This window comes from Lethenteron reissneri, chromosome 11 (genome assembly GCF_015708825.2).
Source record: "Lethenteron reissneri isolate LAM-NWPU_2019-01 chromosome 11, ASM1570882v1, whole genome shotgun sequence".
Classification (NCBI taxonomy): domain Eukaryota; kingdom Metazoa; phylum Chordata; class Hyperoartia; order Petromyzontiformes; family Petromyzontidae; genus Lethenteron; species Lethenteron reissneri.
Window position 1 is genome coordinate 13,464,482 of NC_083789.1, and position 21,839 is coordinate 13,486,320.

At 52.8% G+C, this 21,839-nt stretch overlaps 1 protein-coding gene across 2 annotated transcripts; it reads left to right on the plus strand.

Annotated features, from left to right (window-relative positions):
* The first annotated feature begins 1,452 nt into the window (after positions 1–1,452).
* LOC133341510 (kinesin-associated protein 3-like) lies at positions 1,453–16,774 on the plus strand. 2 transcript variants are annotated; one of them, XM_061550215.1, is made up of 21 exons: positions 1,507–1,525; positions 1,565–1,652; positions 2,695–2,826; positions 3,997–4,148; positions 5,146–5,201; positions 6,042–6,183; positions 6,525–6,624; positions 7,125–7,249; positions 8,610–8,708; positions 9,481–9,659; positions 10,012–10,174; positions 10,426–10,526; positions 10,952–11,060; positions 11,498–11,610; positions 12,977–13,142; positions 13,403–13,531; positions 14,194–14,292; positions 14,579–14,664; positions 14,839–15,013; positions 15,441–15,522; positions 15,615–16,774. In XM_061550215.1, the coding sequence occupies exons 2-21, from the start codon at positions 1,621–1,623 to the stop codon at positions 15,727–15,729; spliced, it is 2,355 nt and encodes a 784-aa protein (XP_061406199.1). In that variant the 5' UTR covers positions 1,507–1,525; positions 1,565–1,620; the 3' UTR covers positions 15,730–16,774. The 2 variants fall into 2 exon arrangements, with proteins under 2 accessions (XP_061406198.1, XP_061406199.1); XM_061550214.1 differs by having other exon boundaries at positions 1,453–1,652.
* Positions 16,775–21,839: the final 5,065 nt, after the last annotated feature.

The window sequence follows — 21,839 nt, forward strand, 5'->3', positions numbered from 1 at the left end:
CGCGACCAATATTATCCATAATCGAGGTGTTGGGGTAGATCGCGTAAATATATGTCAATGTAGCAGGACCCTCCTGCAAAGGAGTCTTGAGACTAAGTGAGGCTTTTCTGGGTAAACACAAGGAATGATCATTATTACAGCGAGCCTTTCATGGCTAATAAAGGCCGTGATTAATGAATCAGCCATAAATATATCAATCCGATCCGTCATCATCTCTCACGACTCTGCCATGTCACGATCCACCACCACCACCTGGCGGACTGAGACGTCATCTCTCACGACTCTGACATGTCGTGATCCACCACCACCACCACCAGCTGGCGGGCTGAGACGGCATCTCTCACGACTCTGACATGTCGTGATCCACCACCACCAGCTGGCGGGCTGAGACGGCATCGCTGCATCTGCGGGCCGGTGTCACGGCGAGGCCGCTGGACTGAGACACCCGCCTGTCGATCTCCCTGCGCGGCAGCTGACGACACGACGGGCGATGATGCACGGCACTGATCACAGGCTGATGGCGCGCCTCACTTCCCAGTGCGTCTTATAATCCGGCGCGCTCCACGCTCGTGTGGCAAGACACCAGGTATGTACAACTTTCTGAACACCCGGGCACAGGTGTGGAGTGCGTCTTACTTTTCGGTGCGTCTTATAATCCGGATAAGACAACAGCAATACCTCTCGCTGCGTCTTATAATCCGGATAAGACAACAGCAATACCTCTCGCTGCGTCTTATAATCCGGATAAGACAACAGCAATACCTCTCGCTGCGTCTTATAATCCCGATAAGACAACAGCAATACCTCTCGCCGCGTCTTATAATCCGGATAAGACAACAGCAATACCTCTCGCTGCGTCTTATAATCCGGATAAGACAACAGCAATACCTCTCGCTGCGTCTTATAATCCGGATAAGACAACAGCAATACTTCTCGCTGCGTCTTATAATCCCGATAAGACAGCAATACCTCTCGCTGCGTCTTATAATCCGAATAAGACAACAGCAATACCTCTCGCTGCGTCTTATAATCCGAATAAGACAACAGCAATACCTCTCGCTGCGTCTTATAATCCGGATAAGACAACAGCAATACCTCTCGCCGCGTCTTATAATCCGGATAAGACAACAGCAATACCTCTCGCTGCGTCTTATAATCCCGATAAGACAACAGCAATACCTCTCGCTGCGTCTTATAATCCGGATAAGACAACAGCAATACCTCTCGCTGCGTCTTATAATCCGGTTAAGACGACAGCAATACCTCTCGCTGCGTCTTATAATCCGGTAGGTGTGTGCGTTGACGCAGATGCCTACACTTTTTGTATTGACCGCAGGCGCGACATCGGGATGCGTCTTACTTTCCGGTGCGTCTTATAATCGGGAGGGGGGAGGGCGCCAGGCGTCGCCATGGAAACACGGGCGGAGCCAGAGGAGGAGGCGGGAGGGGCCTTGCTCAGCGGCCCTAGCGACGGCGCGCGGTGGCCCCTCCACTCTCCCCGCGTCCCTCTGCGAGGCGCACTGCGACAACAACAACAGCCGCGACAACAACAACAGCCGCGACAACAACAACAGCCGCGACAACAACAACAGCCGCGACAACAACAACAGCCGCGACAAGATGCAGGCCGAGGACGCGCGATATCTCAAGCGGTACGCGAGCCGGCCGCCAGGCCCGACCGGGAGCCTCGGTCTCGCCTAAGCGCCCTGCCCCGAGAGGCGCCCCTCGTAGGCCGGAGCGGTGGTCCGTTGGCAAGGGGGCCGGCCCCGTAGATATTTTTTTGATTTATTTTTAGTTTATTTTAATGAGCACGGCGTTGTATTTCGTGTCGTGCACGGCCATTGCTTTATTTCGAATAATACATCAAGCTAATTTGAAATCGTGACTGTACACGTTGCGTGTATATAGTTCGTGTTCATGCAAACGCCGCAACGGCCACGACCGACCAAGGTCGTGAAGCGTCAAGCCGCGCGCGGAGTGGTGGTGGGCCCTCATCCAGCAGTGGATTGGCAATGGTGCTGTACTACGGGCCACAGATACCGAGGGGCTATGCCTCGGTTAGCAGCAGTTTGTCATACCTCACGTCCATGTACACAGCCCTTTGTCAATACACTGCTGAATGACGGCCTTCCCCAGTACAGCGAGTCCCCAACGCCTTACGGGGCGTGGGGGTTATTTGACCATACTTCACCACGCTGGTCAGTGCGGGTTGGTGAAAGCAAGTGAGTATAGAGAATGATGAGCTCTACAACAATGGGGTTGCTACCTGAGGCGTAGCGAAGGGCAGTTTGTAACCCCACCAGGAACCCGAGAGATTCAGTTCAGCATAATTATTGCTGATCGTTGTACAGTGGGATGGCAACGCATTATGGAGGCCTTCATCCAGCAGTGGATCAAGAATGATTGAAAACAATGCGGAGCATATTCTGTTGTCAAAGGCGCGGAGGTGGGGGCGCTGTGCGGAGGGAGTTGACAATGTACAGCAGATATGTTTACAGCATAGCTCGGGAAGAAGATATTGATTGATCCCTACGATGATGTGTCATGTGTTCTCCCCACTCTCCCCTTTCCCACCCCTCTCCGCCCTCACTCTCTACCCCCCCCTCTCTCCCGTCTCTCTTTCCGCTCTCCTCTCTCTCAACCTGCTCCTCCCTCGATCCCCCTGCTCCCCCCCCGCCTCACCAACACCGGCAGGAAGATAAAGGGAGGAAACATCGATGTGCACCCGACGGAGAAGGCTCTGATCGTGCACTATGAGGTGGAGGCCACGATCCTGGGCGAGTTGGGAGACCCCATGCTGGGAGAGCGCAAGGAGTGTCAGAAAGTGTGAGTCCCTGTCTGGCTCGCTGGCTCTCTCTCCCTCTCTGGCTCGCTGGCTCTCTCTCCCTGTCTGGCTCGCTGGCTCTCTCTCCCTGTCTGGCTCGCTGGTTCTCTCTCCCTGTCTGGCTCTCTCTCCCTGTCTGGCTCGCTGGCTCTCTCTCCCTGTCTGGCTCTCTCTTCCTGTCTGGCTCGCTGGCTCTCCCTGTCTGGCTCGCTGGCTCTCTCTCCCTGTCTGGCTCGCTGGCTCTCTCTCCCTGTCTGGCTCTCTCTGCCTGTCTGGCTCGCTGGCTCTCCCTGTCTGGCTCGCTGGCTCTCTCTCCCTGTCTGGCTCGCTGGCTCTCCCTGTCTGGCTCGCTGGCTCTCTCTCCCTGTCTGGCTCGCTGGCTCTCTCTCCCTGTCTGGCTCTCTCTCCTTGTCTGGCTCTCTCTCCTTGTCTGGCTCTCTCTGCCTGTCTGGCTCGCTGGCTCTCTCTCCCTGTCTGGCTCGCTGGCTCTCTCTCTCCCTGTCTGGCTCTCTCTCCCTGTCTGGCTCGCTGGCTCTCTCTCCCTGTCTGGCTCTCTCTCCTTGTCTGGCTCTCTCTCCTTGTCTGGCTCTCTCTGCCTGTCTGGCTCGCTGGCTCTCTCTCCCTGTCTGGCTCGCTGGCTCTCTCTGTCTGGCTCGCTGGCTCTCTCTCCCTGTCTGGCTCGCTGGCTCTCTCTCCCTGTCTGGCTCGCTGGCTCTCTCTCCCTGTCTGGCTCGCTGGCTCTCTCCCTGTCTGGCTCGCTGGCTCTCTCTGTCTGGCTCGCTGGCTCTCTCTCCCTGTCTGGCTGTCTCTCCCTGTCTGGCTCTCTCTCCCTGTCTGGCTCGCTGGCTCTCTTTCCCTGTCTGGCTGTCTCTCCCTGTCTGGCTGTCTCTCCCTGTCTGGCTCTCTCTCCCTGTCTGGCTCGCTGGCTCTCGCTCCCTGTCTGGCTCGCTGGCTCTCTCTCCCTGTCTGGCTCGCTGGCTCTCGCTCCCTGTCTGGCTCGCTGGCTCTCTCCCTGTCTGGCTCGCTGGCTCTCCCTGTCCGTGCAACACGCGGCTGTGCAAAACGTTGCGCTGCGCTGGAGAACACGCACCGTATATGCCCTGCGAAGAGGAGTGCTAGTCGGTCGAATATTTGGTCCCCGCTTCTCCTCCGCCCGTTCCCTGCCCGCGCAGGATCCGTCTGAAGAGCCTGAACGCAAACACGGACGTGGCGACGCTGGCACGCAAGGTGCTGGAGGAGTGCCGCCTCATTCCACCCGCGCGGCTGCCCGAGGTGGAGCAGCTGCTGTACTACCTGCAGAACCGCCGCGACGTCTCCTCCGCAGGTGAGCGCGCTCGCACGCAGATGGGATGCAAGATTCGGGCTGGCTCTGTTTTTCCTTCTTCCGCTTCTTCCCCTCCTCCTCTTCTCCTTTGACCTCTTTTTAACCAGGAATAACGAGGTCCTTTCAACGACTGAGCGAGGCGCTAACATCAAGCCCGTGCTTGCTGCTGGCTTGAAAATGTTACTCCATCTTGATTTGAAGCGTATTATTCTTTCTTCTACCTACGTGACTTTACCGAAAGAACCAAAGAGTAATATTACTCCAGTAGAATATTACTCCAGTACTCGACGAGTTGCCGGGCAGTTGTGGCGTGCGTCTGTACTGCAGCACTGTGGAGGCGGCAAACGTTGTTGGATTACGCACAAATGTTGCCAAACTCCCAACTAGTGGCCGTCAAGGTGGTGCCATACCCAAGCTCGCCAGTAAATCTGGACTCCTAAATGAAACTATAAACTAAATGTAACTTTTTTATTGAACCAGGTAAAGCCCACTGAGCTGTATAGCTCCTTCAGAAGCGACCTGGCCACACATTATAGCTCAATCAAGTAGTTTATCATGTGGAAATTTATAGCAGCCAAATACTTGTATAATCTGTCACGTCTGTATGGGATCATGCGTTGCCCCCTCACACACGTCGGTTTTCTCCTAATGCTCTAGTTTCCTTTCACACTTAAACACTAATCATTCATTGGCTGAATACATCTTAATTTACGCGCCTCTGTGTGTTGCGGATTACGCAGAGCAGTGTGTGATGTAGTTCCATAGGTGACGCTGCTATATAAACACTCAATTTTATAAATATTTTTTAAGATGCTTGCAGTAAAGAATATATATATCATTTGCGGTGACGTTTAGAAGCAGTAGGCCTCATGTAGCCATGGACAATATAAAATGAAGGTGCTAAGCGGTGTGAAATGAAGGCGCGGGTCTCCACCCCTGGTGGAATGCATTGGCGCGTTATATCGTTTTTTTGTGATATCGTTTCTTTTCGCTTCAGAGAAGGAGAAGGTTTCGAGCAAACCCAAAGACCCACCACCGTTTGAAGGCAGCGAGGTGAGCGTGTGGAGTGACTGTGGAATGGTTCGTTTCCGTGGCGATTTGAGGGATTGTTACGATTCACAAGTCGCATTAAAACTCCATTACTGGTTGTTTGTATTGCCTGTCTCATATGTTGTCTGACCTCGTTTGTACTGTGTCATGGGTATCACCGGTCTCGCATGCTTTGCCTGTCGTAATTTGTCGATCTCGCTTGTATTGTCTGTCTTGTGTGTTCTCTGTATCCAGCTTGCACTCTCTGTCTTGTTTGTACTGCCTGCCCATGTGTTCCGTCTCGTGTGTATTGTCCATCACGTGTGTTCTTTCCCGTGTCACTCTTTCCATTAGCCTCACGTTGACACGCATGTGCACGGTCGCTGGCTTGGGGAGGCTACGCCGTCAGCAGGAGGCAGTGCAGCAAAATACATTGTTGTACTGAATTATCCTCCCAACGTCTATCCTCATTCCAGAAACATTCACATATCATTTCCAGAAATCGTGAATAACTTCCCACGTGTGCACAATTCAACTCGTGCAGCGGTAGCGCGTTCGCCACTTTCTCAGAGGTTCACCGTTTGAATCGAGCGGCCGCCCTGGTTATTACTAAGTGCGTTTTCACCAAAACATGCGCGTGCCGCAAGGTTCACAGTAGACGTTCAAGGTCCTGTGACGTCACGGTCCGAATTATATTTTAAAGTTATACTGCATATTACTCAATTAAAATACACGTAACAATCATCGCCCCCTACTGCAAAAACTTGGCAGGACCCTCGTGAAAAAGTCTTGAGAATCAGTGAGGCCTTCCTGCTTTGAAACAATAACTGTAAACTCTCCCGCGCACGTGCCCCTGCGGGCCAGACGGACGAGGTGGCAAATCTGAACGAGGTGGACCAGTATGTAGAGCTGCTGTACGAGGACATCCCTGAGAAGGTGCGCAGCTCGGCGCTCATCCTGCAGCTCGCACGCAACCCCGACAACCTGGACGAGCTGCAGCAGAACGGTGCGGCCCCCACTCGCCCAACTCACGTAGCTCGCCCAACTCACGTAGCTCGCCCAACAACTCACCTGACTCACCCAACTCACCTGACTCACCCAACTCACCTGACTCACCCAACTCACCTGACTCACCCAACTCACCTGACTCACCCAACTCACCTGACTCACCCAACTCACCTGACTCACCCAACTCACCTGACTCACCCAACTCACGTAGCTCACCCAACTCACCTGGCTGTGGCTCTGCCCCTGTCTCCGTGTCTCCGCTCGTGTCTCTGCGTATCTCTGCCCCCCGTCTCTCTGTCTTTGTTCTGACCTGTGCTCACTCGTGGCTGCTCACGGCAGAGACGGCGCTGGGCGCGCTGGCTCGCGTGCTGCGAGAGGACTGGAAGAGGAGCGTGGAGCTCTCCACCAACATCGTCTACATCTTCTTCTGCTTCTCCAGGTCGGTTACAACCAACCTGCGCCCCCCACCCCCTTCCTCCACATCACACAGAGCGATCACACGTCCATGCCTCTATCCAATGCAGTGTTAGTGACACATTTGAATAACTGCTCTTTCGAAATAATATAAAGCAAAACTCCTTCCTAGTTTGAATGTAAATGCTGCGTGTGTGTAACCAGAGCCTGTGGAGAGGCAGCGTTTTAGTGGTTAGCACGCTGCGCTACGAACCCGACCATCTGAGTTCGATACCCGCTCACGGCCACCAACACCGACGACGACTATCTGAACCAGTCCTGAGCTTCCCGTAGGTAAACTCAATCTCAAATGAGTACTTGGTGCAATGTGTAAACTTTGCCACTCGGGAGACAAAGGCGGCCGGGGTTGGTGTTGGCCACACCGCCCCCTCGTGTCCCGTGCCGGCCTTCACAGGTGCTTGTGGATAGCACTTGCCCCAACAGTCTGTTAAGGCTATATGGGGATCTTTGGATTTGTTGTCTCAGCTTTTCCCAGTTCCACGGACTCATCACTCACTACAAGATCGGAGCGCTCTGCATGACCATCATCGACCACGAGCTCAAGCGCTTCCACCTTTGGAACGAGGAGCTCAACAAGAAGCGCAAAGTGGATATCCTTGCGCCGGGGATCACTGCCTCTCGCCACGCATCGGGATGTGGCTCCCGAGATGCGTGTGTGCGTGTGTGCGTGTGTGCGTGCACGTCAACTCGCCACGCGTATGTTGGTGAACGCGCTGGACACCCTTGCAAGCGAGATGTCCCATTTAACATGTAGCAGGCGTTCACAGCCACCGTTATGATTCATTACAAAATTTTGAGTTAGACCACGTAATTGATCTGGCAAAATATATATGATAGGATCTCCTTTGCCAGTACCAAAATATGACAATAGGTTTTTCCCCTTTTTTCTGGCAACAAAACAGGTGCTACGATGTCAAAACACCAAACTGAAACCTTTTACAAGGAATTATGTCTGCATTAGCCACAATGCTTGTGGTCAGAATGCAAACAAAAGGCTATGCCTTTTGGCGTCTTCTGGTCTAACACCGTTTGAGATGCGGCTCAAAAGAAAGCTGTCTCTGAGTTTCAAGAACAATGCATTTATTATCAGAGTACGTTTTTGTTGTTGAGTGGTGGAGGATTCCCAATGACTCTTAATTATTACGTCTCTCTCACATCATTTATGGATCCAGGATCAAGGGATTTTCCACGTGAAACATTTATGTGCTCTCCTAGAAGACCGTATGGCTGATGGGATGTGTACAACATACTTTAGCTTGATAATTGTTTTTTTTACCCTTCTATCTGGCAACAAAACTGACACCTTTTTTACGAGGAGTCATGGTTGCATAGACCACAATACCTGCAGTCATAATGCAAACAAAAAACATAACTCTGATAATGAATGCACTATCCTTGAAGTTGATTGGTCCACACCCGAGACAGCTTTCCTTAGAGCCTAGTCTCAGGTGTCAGTTTTCTTGCCAGATAAAAGGGTAAAAAACAATTATCACGTTTTTTTTTACTGGCAAATGAGGTACCAATGGTATACTTTAGCTTGTTTTATGTGAAGGGACGGATGTGTGAAAGAGGCGTGTTGCCTGATTATTTATATTCTCCACAACTGTGTGATTCATAATTGTGTCTATAATAGAATTTTGTGTTAAACTAGGACCCATATCTCAGAGAGGGTTGTTGCCTATAACATCTGGAACTGCACCAGCATTGTATCAAGCAAACTCGACTGACTGATGAGACACTGATTGTCAAAACCGTTTCAAAGTTTGCTTGTATTGAATCAATACTGCTGAAGTTGTAGCTGTAGAGTGAATCACTGGGCAGATTGACATGAGGGGGCTGGAACTCGTGTCCCACTCCTCCCTGCCGAGTGAGAGCGGTGGCTTCAGCCGAGCGAGAATCCTCCTCCAAGGGGGCACCGTTGCACCGTGTTGACCTTAACGTCTCGTCCACCCGAGGACGACCCGGAGAACGACTCGCTGAGGAAGGACTACGAGAAGAACCTGAAAAAGTACCAGGGGCTGGTGGCCAAGCAGGAGCAGCTGCTCAGGGGTACACCGTCCCCACCCCGTCACGTGTGTCCCCACTCCCCACCGCGTGGATGAGTGGCAGTTGCGCGGTGGGTGGATGCCGGAGACTGGGCACGTAACGAGTAAGCGATTCCGTCGACCAAATTGAGCCAAAATCAATCTCCCTGCTCTCGTCACATGGCACCGAATCACATGGGTGATAATTAATGGTTTATAATGTATGATAATTACATGAACATTATAGATGTATGTACGTGTAGAGGCAGTGCGCCGACTGGCGCCCATAAGGGCTAATTACGGGTGGGAGAACAGTAAAGGAACAACAGGAGAGAGTACGCACGCGAGCGACCACAAGGGGGGATACCTAGGCCAAGCGTCAAATGTATGTTGAACTTCTTTCACACCGTATGTAGCCAAGCGTGCTAATCAGGTGCGGGGGCTTATTGATCAAACGAGATGGAACAAAAGAGGGAGCGCAGACAAGGCAAATGGTAGCCGGGCGGTGGTGGCTACGCACGTGGCCTGTAACACAGCACTGTGGAGTCGAGGGTTGGTGGATCACCGCTCGAATATTGTGAAACTGCCTTCCTGTGGGCGTCGGGGAGGAGCCATACCCGGACTCGCCACAAGAATGTGCGTAGTGGTGTGTGACTGCATGTGTGACGGTGCGTGATGTCGTGTGACGGTGTGTGACGGTGCGTGACTGCACGCGTGATGGTGCGTGATGTCGCGTGATGGTGTGTGATGGTGCGTGACGGTGTGTGATGGTGCGTGGCCGCCCGTGACCACTGCAGTTGGATTCTATTTGCTGCTAAACCTGGCGGAGGACACCCGCACAGAGCTGAAGATGCGCAACAAGAACATCGTCCACATGCTGGTGCGGGCGCTCGACCGGGACAATCCGGAGCTGCTCGTCATCCTCTGCTCCTTCCTCAAGAAGCTCAGCATCTTCATCGAAAACAAGAACGACATGGTGAGGCCAACAACGGATTTAGGGGGAGCCCGGGAGTGTGTTCGTGGCGGGGGCGGGGAGGGACAAACGGGACGTTTGTCTCCGAGACAGAGAGTATGAAAGGATGATTCGGTGGCACAGGAAACCACAGCCAAGTGGTGAAGGCAGCCAGAACCGGCGCCAACCATTGCCCAAGCTCTGTGGCCCTATGTTGGTATGTTTGGCCACTACCGAGATAGGGTGCTACTCCGGGTGATTTGGTCGTGTCGGGGTTGGGCCTTGTAGTGCTTGGATGGGCGACCGCCGGCATGTGCGGGGCTACGTGGCGGGCAGCAGGACGTCGTGCTATCAAAAATGTGTTGTGCTGCACTAGGCCGAGCTAGGCGTGGTGGAGAAGCTGACGCGACTGGTGCCGTGCGCTCACGAGGACCTCCTCAACATCACACTGCGTCTGCTCTTCAACCTCTCCTTCGACAGCGGCCTGCGGGCCAAGATGGTGCAGGCCGGACTCCTACCCAAGCTCTCCGACCTGATCGGTGTGGCTGCCCATTTCCACGAGAGTCCTCACACTGTTCCTAATTTCCTAGTTGATCTTCCTGTGTGTCAGGCAGACTGGTAGAGTTCACCACCGCAACGTTCAGGCTGACTGTCCAGCGTGTGCTGCAGACTGAAAGGCTGCACAGCAATGAACCTAAAAGGGAGAGAGTTTTCAATCAATGCGGCGGGCTTGGGGAGGAGGCCTTCATCCAGCAGTGGATTTACCGTGGCTGTGGTGTTTTGACTGCAGGCAGCGAGACTCACCGGCAGACCGTGCTGCGTCTGCTGTACCACCTGAGCATCGACGACCGCACCAAGGCCACCTTCTCCTTCACGGGCTGCGTCCCGCAGGTGCCGCCGCGCTCCCGGCCTCTTCCCCTCTTGCTCTCTGCTGCGCCGCTTGCGGACGGGATTTGCTTGGCTCTCCTCTAGCTCGTGACCACTGCAGCGTGAGGTCAGCCCCACTCTATGTTGTTACGGTAGATGCTGCAGGTTTGCTGTAAGCCCTCATGTAACAATGTTAATAATAATGTCGACTTGTAACTCACTGCTACCACACAGTCAAAACAGATGAGGGCCACATTTTTGCCATACTGCATCCTGGTGAGACAGGGTATGGCCACTTCCTCTCGGCCCATGGGAAGAGTTCCTCAATATTCGTGTGATCCACCAACCCATGCTGCCTCCGCAGTAGTGGACGACAGGCCAGGTGCATAGCCACCAGGTGCATGGCCACCAGCGTAACGGATTCTCTGTCTCTCGATGTGTCCGTGCAGCTGATGAAGATGCTGTACGACTTCGCGGAGGAGCGCGTGGACAGGGAGCTCATCTCGCTCTGCATCAACATCGCGGCCAACAAGAGGAACGCACAGCTCATCTGCGAGGGTGAGGCGGACCCGACGACCAGGGGCCAGCTCCACGCCCCCACACGCAGCAGCAAAGTCAGGCCACACAGGGAGGCAGCGCAGTGTTGGAAACCTGTGCCACAAAGCAAGAAGGCCCTGGGTTCGATTCCCAACTTGGGCGTGTTTCTCTATGGAGTGTGTATGTTCTCCCCACGTTCTACAGAGTGTGAGTAAGTGTGTGAGAGGAGTTTGTGTGTGTAATCTGATCGGTATTCACCAAACATCTCGATACTGAATAGGTTGCCTGCAAATTACTAAATTGGGATTACACAAGCAGCAATATCATCCCCTACTGCGAAAACCTGGCAAGACCCTCCCATTGAGTCTTGAGACTCAACGAGACGTCCCTGCATCAACAAAAGATGCTGTTATTGTTCTGATTTTTGCTTAATGATGGCGGTGATCCGTATCTCACAGGGAATGGCCTGAAGATGCTGATGAAGAGGGCGCTGAAGTTCAGGGACCCCATGCTGATGAAGATGATTCGTAACATCTCACAGCACGATGGGCCCACCAAGCACATCTTCCTGGTACGCGCAGCCCCCTTACGGACCGGGACAGTGGGGAGGGAGTTCAGACTCTGGGGGCAGGGTCATGGACTTTATCAGTTTCTTTGTTAATCAATAATCAATCCTCATCGTTAAACAATGACTACTATCATCAGCTGCATCTCTCCTGCTTACTCCATTGTCCCACTCAAAAAGGCTTGGCTGTCACGTATTCTTTGGGACAGCAGGGTGGCACAGTGGCGACACTCGCACCTCACAGCGATAATTTCTGGGTTCGATTCGGGTGCCTTTCTGTCTGGAGTTTGTATATTCTCCCCCTGCTCTGCATGGGCTTTCTTCAGCTTTCCTGGTTTCCTCCCACAGTTAGAAAACACACACAGTGTAACTGTTGTTGGCCAAAACATCCCAGTGCTGAAAGATTACCAGCAAATCACTCAATTGGGATCACGCACAGCAGCAGCAGCATCGCCCACTACTGCGGAAACGAGTCTTGTGACTCCTGGGTAGACAAGCGGAATCGTAACAACAAATGCTAAAGTCACAGTGAATTCCCTCTCAAGTGAGGATGCGGCAGTGCTCATCTCTGTGGCCCGAAGCCCCGGGTCCTTCAGTGTGTGGCGTGTGGTGCAAATGTGACCTGGGAAGGCTCTTGGAATGGCCTGCCAAGCTTAGCCCCAGCTGACAGACATGGTTCACCGAGACGAAGAGAGATACGGATTAGTGAGGTGGAGAGATGAACAAGAGAGCTGGAGGCAAGAGATGCTAATTCGTGGTCACATGTACAGATGTTATGACGTCAAGATGCAATGCGACGTCTGTACACAGACGTGTGACGTCACGTGGCTCGCCAGCGCACACTCATTGTATTCAACACGTTCGTGAGTAACTCTGGCCTCAAACAGAACACAAAATGTTTATAAAGTAGTCGAATTTTCAGGCATTGGCCCTCCGCATATCACAAATATGCTGTAACCTTTTTACGTGTTCTTATTAAAATATAGTTAAATGGCCTTGGTGTAAATTCGCCCTAACCATAAACAAATGTTACATGCCCCCAAGCATGTATAAGTTTTCTCCAGGCACTCCTTTTCTCCCACATCTGTAAAAGCTTGTTGATGGAGTTGGCCAAACATTCCAGTGTCGGGTCAAAGAGTAAAGGCAACTGTTGGTAACTCCGGTTCTGCCTGATGCCTTTACCATGTATGGTTTCCCGTGCCTTTGAATAATTCTCTCTTTCATTCTCTTCCTCTGGCTCTCTGAGAGTGAATCAAAATCCACGTGTGTTGCTCGTTGGGGTATATATTTGTGGATTGTGACCATATCTGCACCTTGCGAAGGAATCGCTTTAGTGAGTGCCGTGCCGGCACGGACGATTGATGTCGCGCAGGACTTTGTGGGGGACCTGGCGGGGCAGGTGCGCTCCAACGGGGAAGAGGAGTTCGTGCTGGAGGTGGTGGGGACCCTGGCCAACCTGACCATCCCGGACCTGGACTTCGAGCTGCTCGCCACCGAGTACCAGCTGCTGCCCTTCCTACACGAGAAGCTGCGGCCCGGTAGAGCACAGAGACAAAGGTCACCTACATAGCCTCTGATAGACTGCTGCGGCAGGTGCTGTCAGTGAGCGCTTTATTTGAGCCGGAACGGCACACAGAGGGGGGGGTGGGGGTGGGTGGCCAACACCACGCCCAATGTTGATTTCCGATGTTCTTTACAGTACTTGGACATTACCCACGTCATGCTAGCACGGTAGATCGGCGGTAGCTAATGTGATGAGGGCGCCGACGCGGTGTGAGACGGTGCCGTTGCGTCGCAGGCGGCGGCGCGGAGGACGACATGGTGCTGGAGGCCGTGATCCTGACGGGAACCCTGGCCACGGACGACGCGTGCGCCACTCTGCTCGCCAAGGCCGGCATCGTCCCTCTGCTTATCGACCTCCTCAACGGTGATGATATAATTTAGCGGGCAACTCGCTGCCTTCCTCTCCGTGTCTGTCCTTCCCCGTGAATGTTTTTAAAGTATTTCTTACGCATTCCATCAGCCACGCAGCCTTTTGGGAGTTGCATCATTTCGGCAGCATTGGTTTTGACGCAAGCAAAATTCTGGATCGGTTTAGACATTTATTTTCTGATCATCAGAGTCGGGCTCACTTGAACCATTGCTGGTGAACTGCGGATCCTCTGTCTTAGATATGGGTCCTAGTTCTATGCGATGCTGTGAAGAATATAAGAAATTTGATACATAAGCAGATGATCAGTCAGGAGTCCAGTTCAGAAGTGTGAGGAAATGAGAGAGAAATCTTGTGTCCTACAACATGGTTGTAGCCAGTAGGGACAGCAGGAAAAGTCAATCTAGTATAACGATGCCCTGACATTAGCAGAGGTGCTAACGTGTGGAGTTCATGAGAATAATGACCATAGTAGTAGTAGGGATAAAAGACTAACAAGGGAGCGATGCTTTTTGTCGTGATGGTTGTAATGTTGATGGTGGTTGTGGTGCTTTGTGCTATGATGGAGATGATGATAGTTTGTGATGTGGTGATGGTGGATGTGATGGTTTGTGCTGTGGCGGTGATGTTGGTGGTGGTTCCCGTGTGTGTTGGTGCAGCCAAGCAAGAGGACGATGAGATGGTGTGCCAGATCATTTACGTCTTCCACCAGATGATCTTCCACCAGGCCACTCGAGATGTTATCGTCAAGGAGACGCGTATCCTTGGAAACAATTCTGCTTCATCATTGCACACTGCTCCTGCTCACTGCCTTTAAATAATAATAATAATTTAGTACGTTTGTTATTCATACCATCAATTTCCTCCGCTTGCTGTGGGCAATGAGCAAGGCGGTGATTGTTGCTCCACGCTCGGTCCGTGGGACGGCACACCAGCATGTTGATGGTGGGTGGGTGGGTAGGTGGGCGGGCAGGCGGGCGGGCAGGTGGGCGGACGGGCGGGTGGGCGGGCGAGTGTGGCTCCTTGACGGTGGTATTCCACCAGAGGCGCCGGCGTACCTCATCGACCTGATGCACGACAAGAACGCGGAGATCCGAAAAGTGTGCGACAGCACCCTGGACATCATCGCAGTGAGCGTCGCACCGACCGATCGACCGAACCGCTCGCTCACTCATTCACTCGCTCGCTCGCTCACTCATTAACTCGCTCACTTATTCACTCGCTCACTCATTCACTCGCTCACTTATTCACTCCCTCTCTCACTCACTTCCGTAAACTAACCCCCGGTCGTGCCGCGTGCTCAGGAATACGACGAGTCGTGGGCGCGCAAGATCCAGAGCGAGAAGTTCCGGTGGCACAACTCTCAGTGGCTGGAGATGGTGGAGAACCAGCAGGGGGATGACGGAGAGGGCTTCCCCTACGGAGACACCCCCATGGAGCCCTACCTGTACGACCGGGCGCCGCTCCTCTACTCCACAGGTGAGTGCCGCCCTCCCGCACGCAGCCCGACCGGCGTGCGGCCACGTGCACACGCAACCTGCAGTGCGGTGAGTTGTCAGGGCTTGCACCATGGCGATTCTAGCGCGGTCTTCTACATTCTGTTAGGTCCTGGACCTCCCCAAGGTAAACTTGGCCTCAAATGTGTACCTGGTTCTGCGTGTAAACATTGGCACTGGGGAGACAAAAGCAGCCGGGTGTGATGTTAGCCACACAACCTCCTTGTGAGTCGCACCGGCATTAAAAGGCGCTCACTCGCAGCACTTACCCCAATAGTCTGTTAAGGGTACACTGGGGTCTTTGTAAATGCAGCACGTTTGTGGTGTGTATGATTGGTAAGTATGGACTGGTGTGTGTTGTATGGACTGGTGTGTGTTGTGGCATTTCTGTGTTGTGGCGTGCGCGTCAGATGGGTTGCTGGCCCCAGACGGCGTGGTGAGCCCCTCCTACCTGGAAGACTACCGACTTCCCAATGGGGACTCTGCCAGCAGGTGAGTTCATTGGTGGCATGCAGTCGTGTTTCTTGACAAGTGAGTTGTGTACATTGGCAGTGCTCGGTGGTAACGATCGGCCCTGTGTGTAGTTTGATGCTGGACGGCCTGGGAATGCCTGCACGACCCACGACGGCGTACGGTTACCGTGCCGACGAGGGCGCCACCGCCTCCTCCTCCTTTCACTACGGCTACGACGCCAACTAAGGACCGGAGCTTGTTGCTATAGCGCCCATCTTGCAGCCGGCACAACACCCGCACACCACTCTCTCACGACGCCCAGCCACAGCACACTGCACACACCTTGCCCATGCGCTGTGCGCGCCACTGTCCCAAGGCACCCTGCGCTTGCACCCTGCACTTGCACCCTGCACGCCACTCTCAGAACACCCTCGCCCTTGGCTGACAGAACCATGCTTGTTCGAGCTCATACATGAGGCACCCAATAGCATTCACCTGCTCCTAAATACCTGCGACACAAGCCCCCAGTCTCCCGTGGCTGAGGGACCGGCCCCCACACCTGGTCGTGTCACACGGGCATTTATTGATGTGCATTCTACTGTGACGCGGCATCATGACGTCGACCTGTCCGCTCTGCTGTGCGGCATATCTCGTGGTATACATCCACAAGACAGTCCAGGAATTGACACTTGTGTACGGGTGGTAGGAATTTAATTGGACCGAGATCTGGCGATGTGTTGAAACGTTATTGTAGTAAACTGCACATTTTTTAATAATCCACCTAGTGTTGACTGAAAAATATGTCCAGGTATGGTCTCCAGTGGAAAAGGTGACATACCGTGTGTCGCTGGGCAGTGTGAGTTGAAGGCGGGGAGCAGAATAAGTAGCGTACAACGGATTTCGCTGCATGTAGCCCCGCAGCAGCCTAGAGCAGGGGTCGGCAACCTACGGCTCTGGAGCCGCATGCGGCTCTTTACGGGCTGCTTCTTGACGATGAGTACGTATGTACAGTATGTACTCAGATGCATTGCGGCTCTTGAAATACTGAATTTTGTACCGAATTGGAAAGAAATGGCTCTTCTTGTTATTTTGGTTGCCGACCCCTGGCCTAGAGCAACCTGCTTGCAAGGTGGCCGCCCATCCCAGCACTATCCTGGCTCCTGTGAGCTGTTTAAACGGTACTTAACGTCGCGCTGTAGAGTGTACTAGCAAATGATTGAGAACGCTAACTTAAATAAATATGTATATGTCGGTTGTGAATTATTAAAGGCGATTGTATGAAGTGGAACCAGTTTGTGGCAGTGTCTGTTTTGTGAAAACTGAGTGAACTGCTGCTGTGGAGGAGGCGGGAAGCTTCACCTGGTGAGGATGAGCTTCTACCCATATCGCAGCAAATCAAGAAATGTAGAGAAATTACAGAAAAGTGTTTTAACACCCGGGACTACTACACAGAAACCCAAGAATCCCTCTCCCACAGAAACCCAAGAATCCCTCTCCCATAGAAACCCAAGAATCCCTCTCCCATAGAAACCCAAGAATCTCTCTCCCACAGAAACCCAAGAATCCCTCTCCCATAGAAACCCAAGAATCTCTCTCCCACAGAAACCCAAGAATCCCTCTCCCACAGAAACCCAAGAATCCCTCTCCCATAGAAACCCAAGAATCTCTCTCCCATAGAAACCCAAGAATCTCTCTCCCACAGAAACCCAAGAATCTCTCTCCCATAGAAACCCAAGAATCCCTCTCCCATAGAAACCCAAGAATCTCTCTCCCATAGAAACCCAAGAATCTCTCTCCCATAGAAACCCAAGAATCCCTCTCCCATAGAAACCCAAGAATCCCTCTCCCATAGAAACCCAAGAATCTCTCTCCCATAGAAACCCAAGAATCCCTCTCCCATAGAAACCCAAGAATCTCTCTCCCATAGAAACCCAAGAATCCCTCTCCCACAGAAACCCAAGAATCTCTCTCCCACAGAAACCCAAGAATCTCTCTCCCATAGAAACCCAAGAATCTCTCTCCCACAGAAACCCAAGAATCTCTCTCCCATAGAAACCCAAGAATCCCTCTCCCATAGAAACCCAAGAATCTCTCTCCCACAGAAACCCAAGAATCCCTCTCCCACAGAAACCCAAGAATCTCTCTCCCACAGAAACCCAAGAATCTCTCTCCCACAGAAACCCAAGAATTCCTCTCCCATAGAAACCCAAGAATTCCTCTCCCATAGAAACCCAAGAATCCCTCTCCCATAGAAACCCAAGAATCTCTCTCCCATAGAAACCCAAGAATCCCTCTCCCATAGAAACCCAAGAATCTCTCTCCCACAGAAACCCAAGAATCCCTCTCCCATAGAAACCCAAGAATCCCTCTCCCATAGAAACCCAAGAATCCCTCTCCCATAGAAACCCAAGAATCCCTCTCCCATAGAAACCCAAGAATCCCTCTCCCATAGAAACCCAAGAATCCCTCTCCCATAGAAACCCAAGAATCCCTCTCCCACAGAAACCCAAGAATCCCTCTCCCATAGAAACCCAAGAATCCCTCTCCCATAGAAACCCAAGAATCCCTCTCCCATAGAAACCCAAGAATCCCTCTCCCATAGAAACCCAAGAATCCCTCTCCCATAGAAACCCAAGAATCCCTCTCCCATAGAAACCCAAGAATCTTGGCGCGCACTGCGCATGCGCCTCGGAAGTAAAACTTGGCTGTGCAGGAGCGCGGCCTCGGGACCCGGGACCCGGGACCAGGACTCGGCCGCCACCGCCGCCACCAGCAGCAGCGCCGCGCAGGTAGACGGGGACCCCTCGGGGGACCCGCCCGCACGGACCCCTCGGGGGGACCCGCCCGGACCCCGCCACCCACCCAGCGCCTCCTCGCCCCGCTCCGCCTCGCGAACAGAACCGCGCTCCGGTGGCGAGGTCCGAGCGACGAGACCCCGAGCGGGACCCCCATGGCGACGCGATCTTGCCCAGAGGCGGAGCGGGGAGCAGCGGGGAGCTGCGGGGGGAGGGGGGGGGCAGGGGCCGAGACGCGTTGCGATTCCCTCGCTCCGTCTCCACGCGCAGGCCGCCCCACGGAGCTCCGCGAGGGGCCAAGGCCCCACGACGGAGCCCGGCCCCGGGACCGAGGGCTGAGTGTCCCCCCTGAAAGGGGATGAGGGGCTCGAGGGGGGTAGGGGACCCTGTGGATCGAGGGGGTGGGTTTAGGGGGGTAGGGAGTCGGGGATCTGTCACCCCCCTCTGCCTCCCTGGCTCCCCTCGCTCGGCCGCAGAAGTGGAGGGAGTTGGGGTCTCATTTAAAGGGACAATGGCAGCAACAGCATCAACAACAACAACAACCACCACAGAATAGAGTCCCGCAATAACACAAACAGCATGAACACTACACGAGTAGCATGAACACTACACGAGTAGCATGAACACAACACGAGAAGCATGAACACTACACGAGCAGCATGAACACAACACGAGTAGCATGAACACAACACGAGTAGCATGAACACAACACGAGCAGCATGAACACTACACGAGCAGCATGAACACAACACGAGCAGCATGAACACAACACGAGTAGCATGAACACAACACGAGCAGCATGAACACAACACGAGCAGCATGAACACAACACGAGCAGCATGAACACAACACGAGCAGCATGAACACAACACGAGTAGCATGAACACAACACGAGTAGCATGAACACAACACGAGTAGCATGAACACAACACGAGCAGCATGAACACAACACGAGCAGCATGAACACAACACGAGTAGCATGAACACAACACGAGCAGCATGAACACTACACGAGTAGCATGAACACTACACGAGCAGCATGAACACTACACGAGCAGCATGAACACAACACGAGTAGCATGAACACAACACGAGCAGCATGAACACTACACGAGAAGCATGAACACAACACGAGCAGCATGAACACTACACGAGAAGCATGAACACTACACGAGCAGCATGAACACAACACGAGCAGCATGAACACAACCACGAGCAGCATGAACACTACACGAGCAGCATGAACACCACACGAGTAGCATGAACACAACACGAGCAGCATGAACACTACACGAGCAGCATGAACACAACACGAGCAGCATGAACACTACACGAGCAGCATGAACACTACACGAGCAGCATGAACACAACACGAGCAGCATGAACACTACACGAGAAGCATGAACACAACACGAGCAGCATGAACACTACACGAGCAGCATGAACACTACACGAGCAGCATGAACACTACACGAGAAGCATGAACACAACACGAGCAGCATGAACACAACACGAGCAGCATGAACACAACACGAGCAGCATGAACACAACACGAGCAGCATGAACACTACACGAGCAGCATGAACACTACACGAGCAGCATGAACACTACACGAGCAGCATGAACACTACACGAGCAGCATGAACACTACACGAGCAGCATGAACACAACACGAGCAGCATGAACACTACACGAGCAGCATGAACACTACACGAGCAGCATGAACACAACACGAGCAGCATGAACACTACACGAGCAGCATGAACACAACACGAGCAGCATGAACACTACACGAGCAGCATGAACACTACACACGAGCAGCATGAACACTACACGAGCAGCATGAACACTACACGAGCAGCATGAACACTACACGAGCAGCATGAACACTACACGAGCAGCATGAACACTACACACAGCATCAACTACACGAGCAGCATGAACACAACACGAGCAGCATGAACACTACACGAGCAGCATGAACACTACACGAGCAGCATGAACACAACACGAGCAGCATGAACACTACACGAGCAGCATGAACACAACACGAGCAGCATGAACACTACACGAGCAGCATGAACACTACACGAGCAGCATGAACACTACACGAGCAGCATGAACACTACACGAGCAGCATGAACACTACACGAGCAGCATGAACACTACACGAGCAGCATGAACACACGAGCAGCATGAACACTACACGAGCAGCATGAACACTACACGAGCAGCATGAACACACACGAGCAGCATGAACACTACACGAGCAGCATGAACACTACACGAGCAGCATGAACACTACACAGCAGCATGAACACTACACGAGCAGCATGAACACTACACGAGCAGCATGAACACTACACGAGCAGCATGAACACTACACGAGCAGCATGAACACAACACGAGAGCATGAACACTACACGAGCAGCATGAACACTACCGAGCAGCATGAACACAACACGAGAAGCATGAACACTAACACACGACAGCAACCTACACGAGCAGCATGAACACTACACGAGCAGCATGAACACTACACGAGCAGCATGAACACTACACGAGCAGCATGAACACTACACGAGCAGCATGAACACTACACGAGCAGCATGAACACTACCGAGCAGCATGAACACACACACGAGCAGCATGAACACTACACGAGCAGCATGAACACTACACGAGCAGCATGAACACACACGAGTAGCATGAACAACACGAGCAGCATGAACACTACACGAGTAGCATGAACACAACACGAGCAGCATGAACACAACACGAGCAGCATGAACACAACACGAGTAGCATGAACACAACGAGCAGCATGAACACAACACGAGCAGCATGAACACAACACGAGCAGCATGAACACACACGAGCAGCATGAACACAACACGAGTAGCATGAACACAACACGAGCAGCATGAACACTACACGAGCAGCATGAACACAACACAGAGCATGAACACACACGAGCAGCATGAACACAACACGAGTAGCATGAACACAACACGAGCAGCATGAACACAACACGAGCAGCATGAACACTACACGAGCAGCATGAACACAACACGAGCAGCATGAACACAACACGAGTAGCATGAACACAACACGAGCAGCATGACACCACACAGTAGCATGAACCACACGAGCAGCATGAACACTACACGAGAAGCATGAACACTACACGAGAAGCATGAACACTACACGAGAAGCATGAACACAACACGAGTAGCATGAACACAACACGAGCAGCATGAACACAACACGAGCAGCATGAACACAACACGAGCAGCATGAACACAACACGAGCCATGAACCAACACGAGGCATGAACACAACACGAGTAGCATGAACACACACGAGCAGCATGAACACCACACGAGTAGCATGAACACACACGAGCAGCATGAACACTACACGAGAAGCATGAACACAACACGAGCAGCATGAACACAACACGAGCAGCATGAACACAACACGAGCAGCATGAACACAACACGAGCAGCATGAACACAACACGAGCAGCATGAACACAACACGAGCAGCATGAACACAACA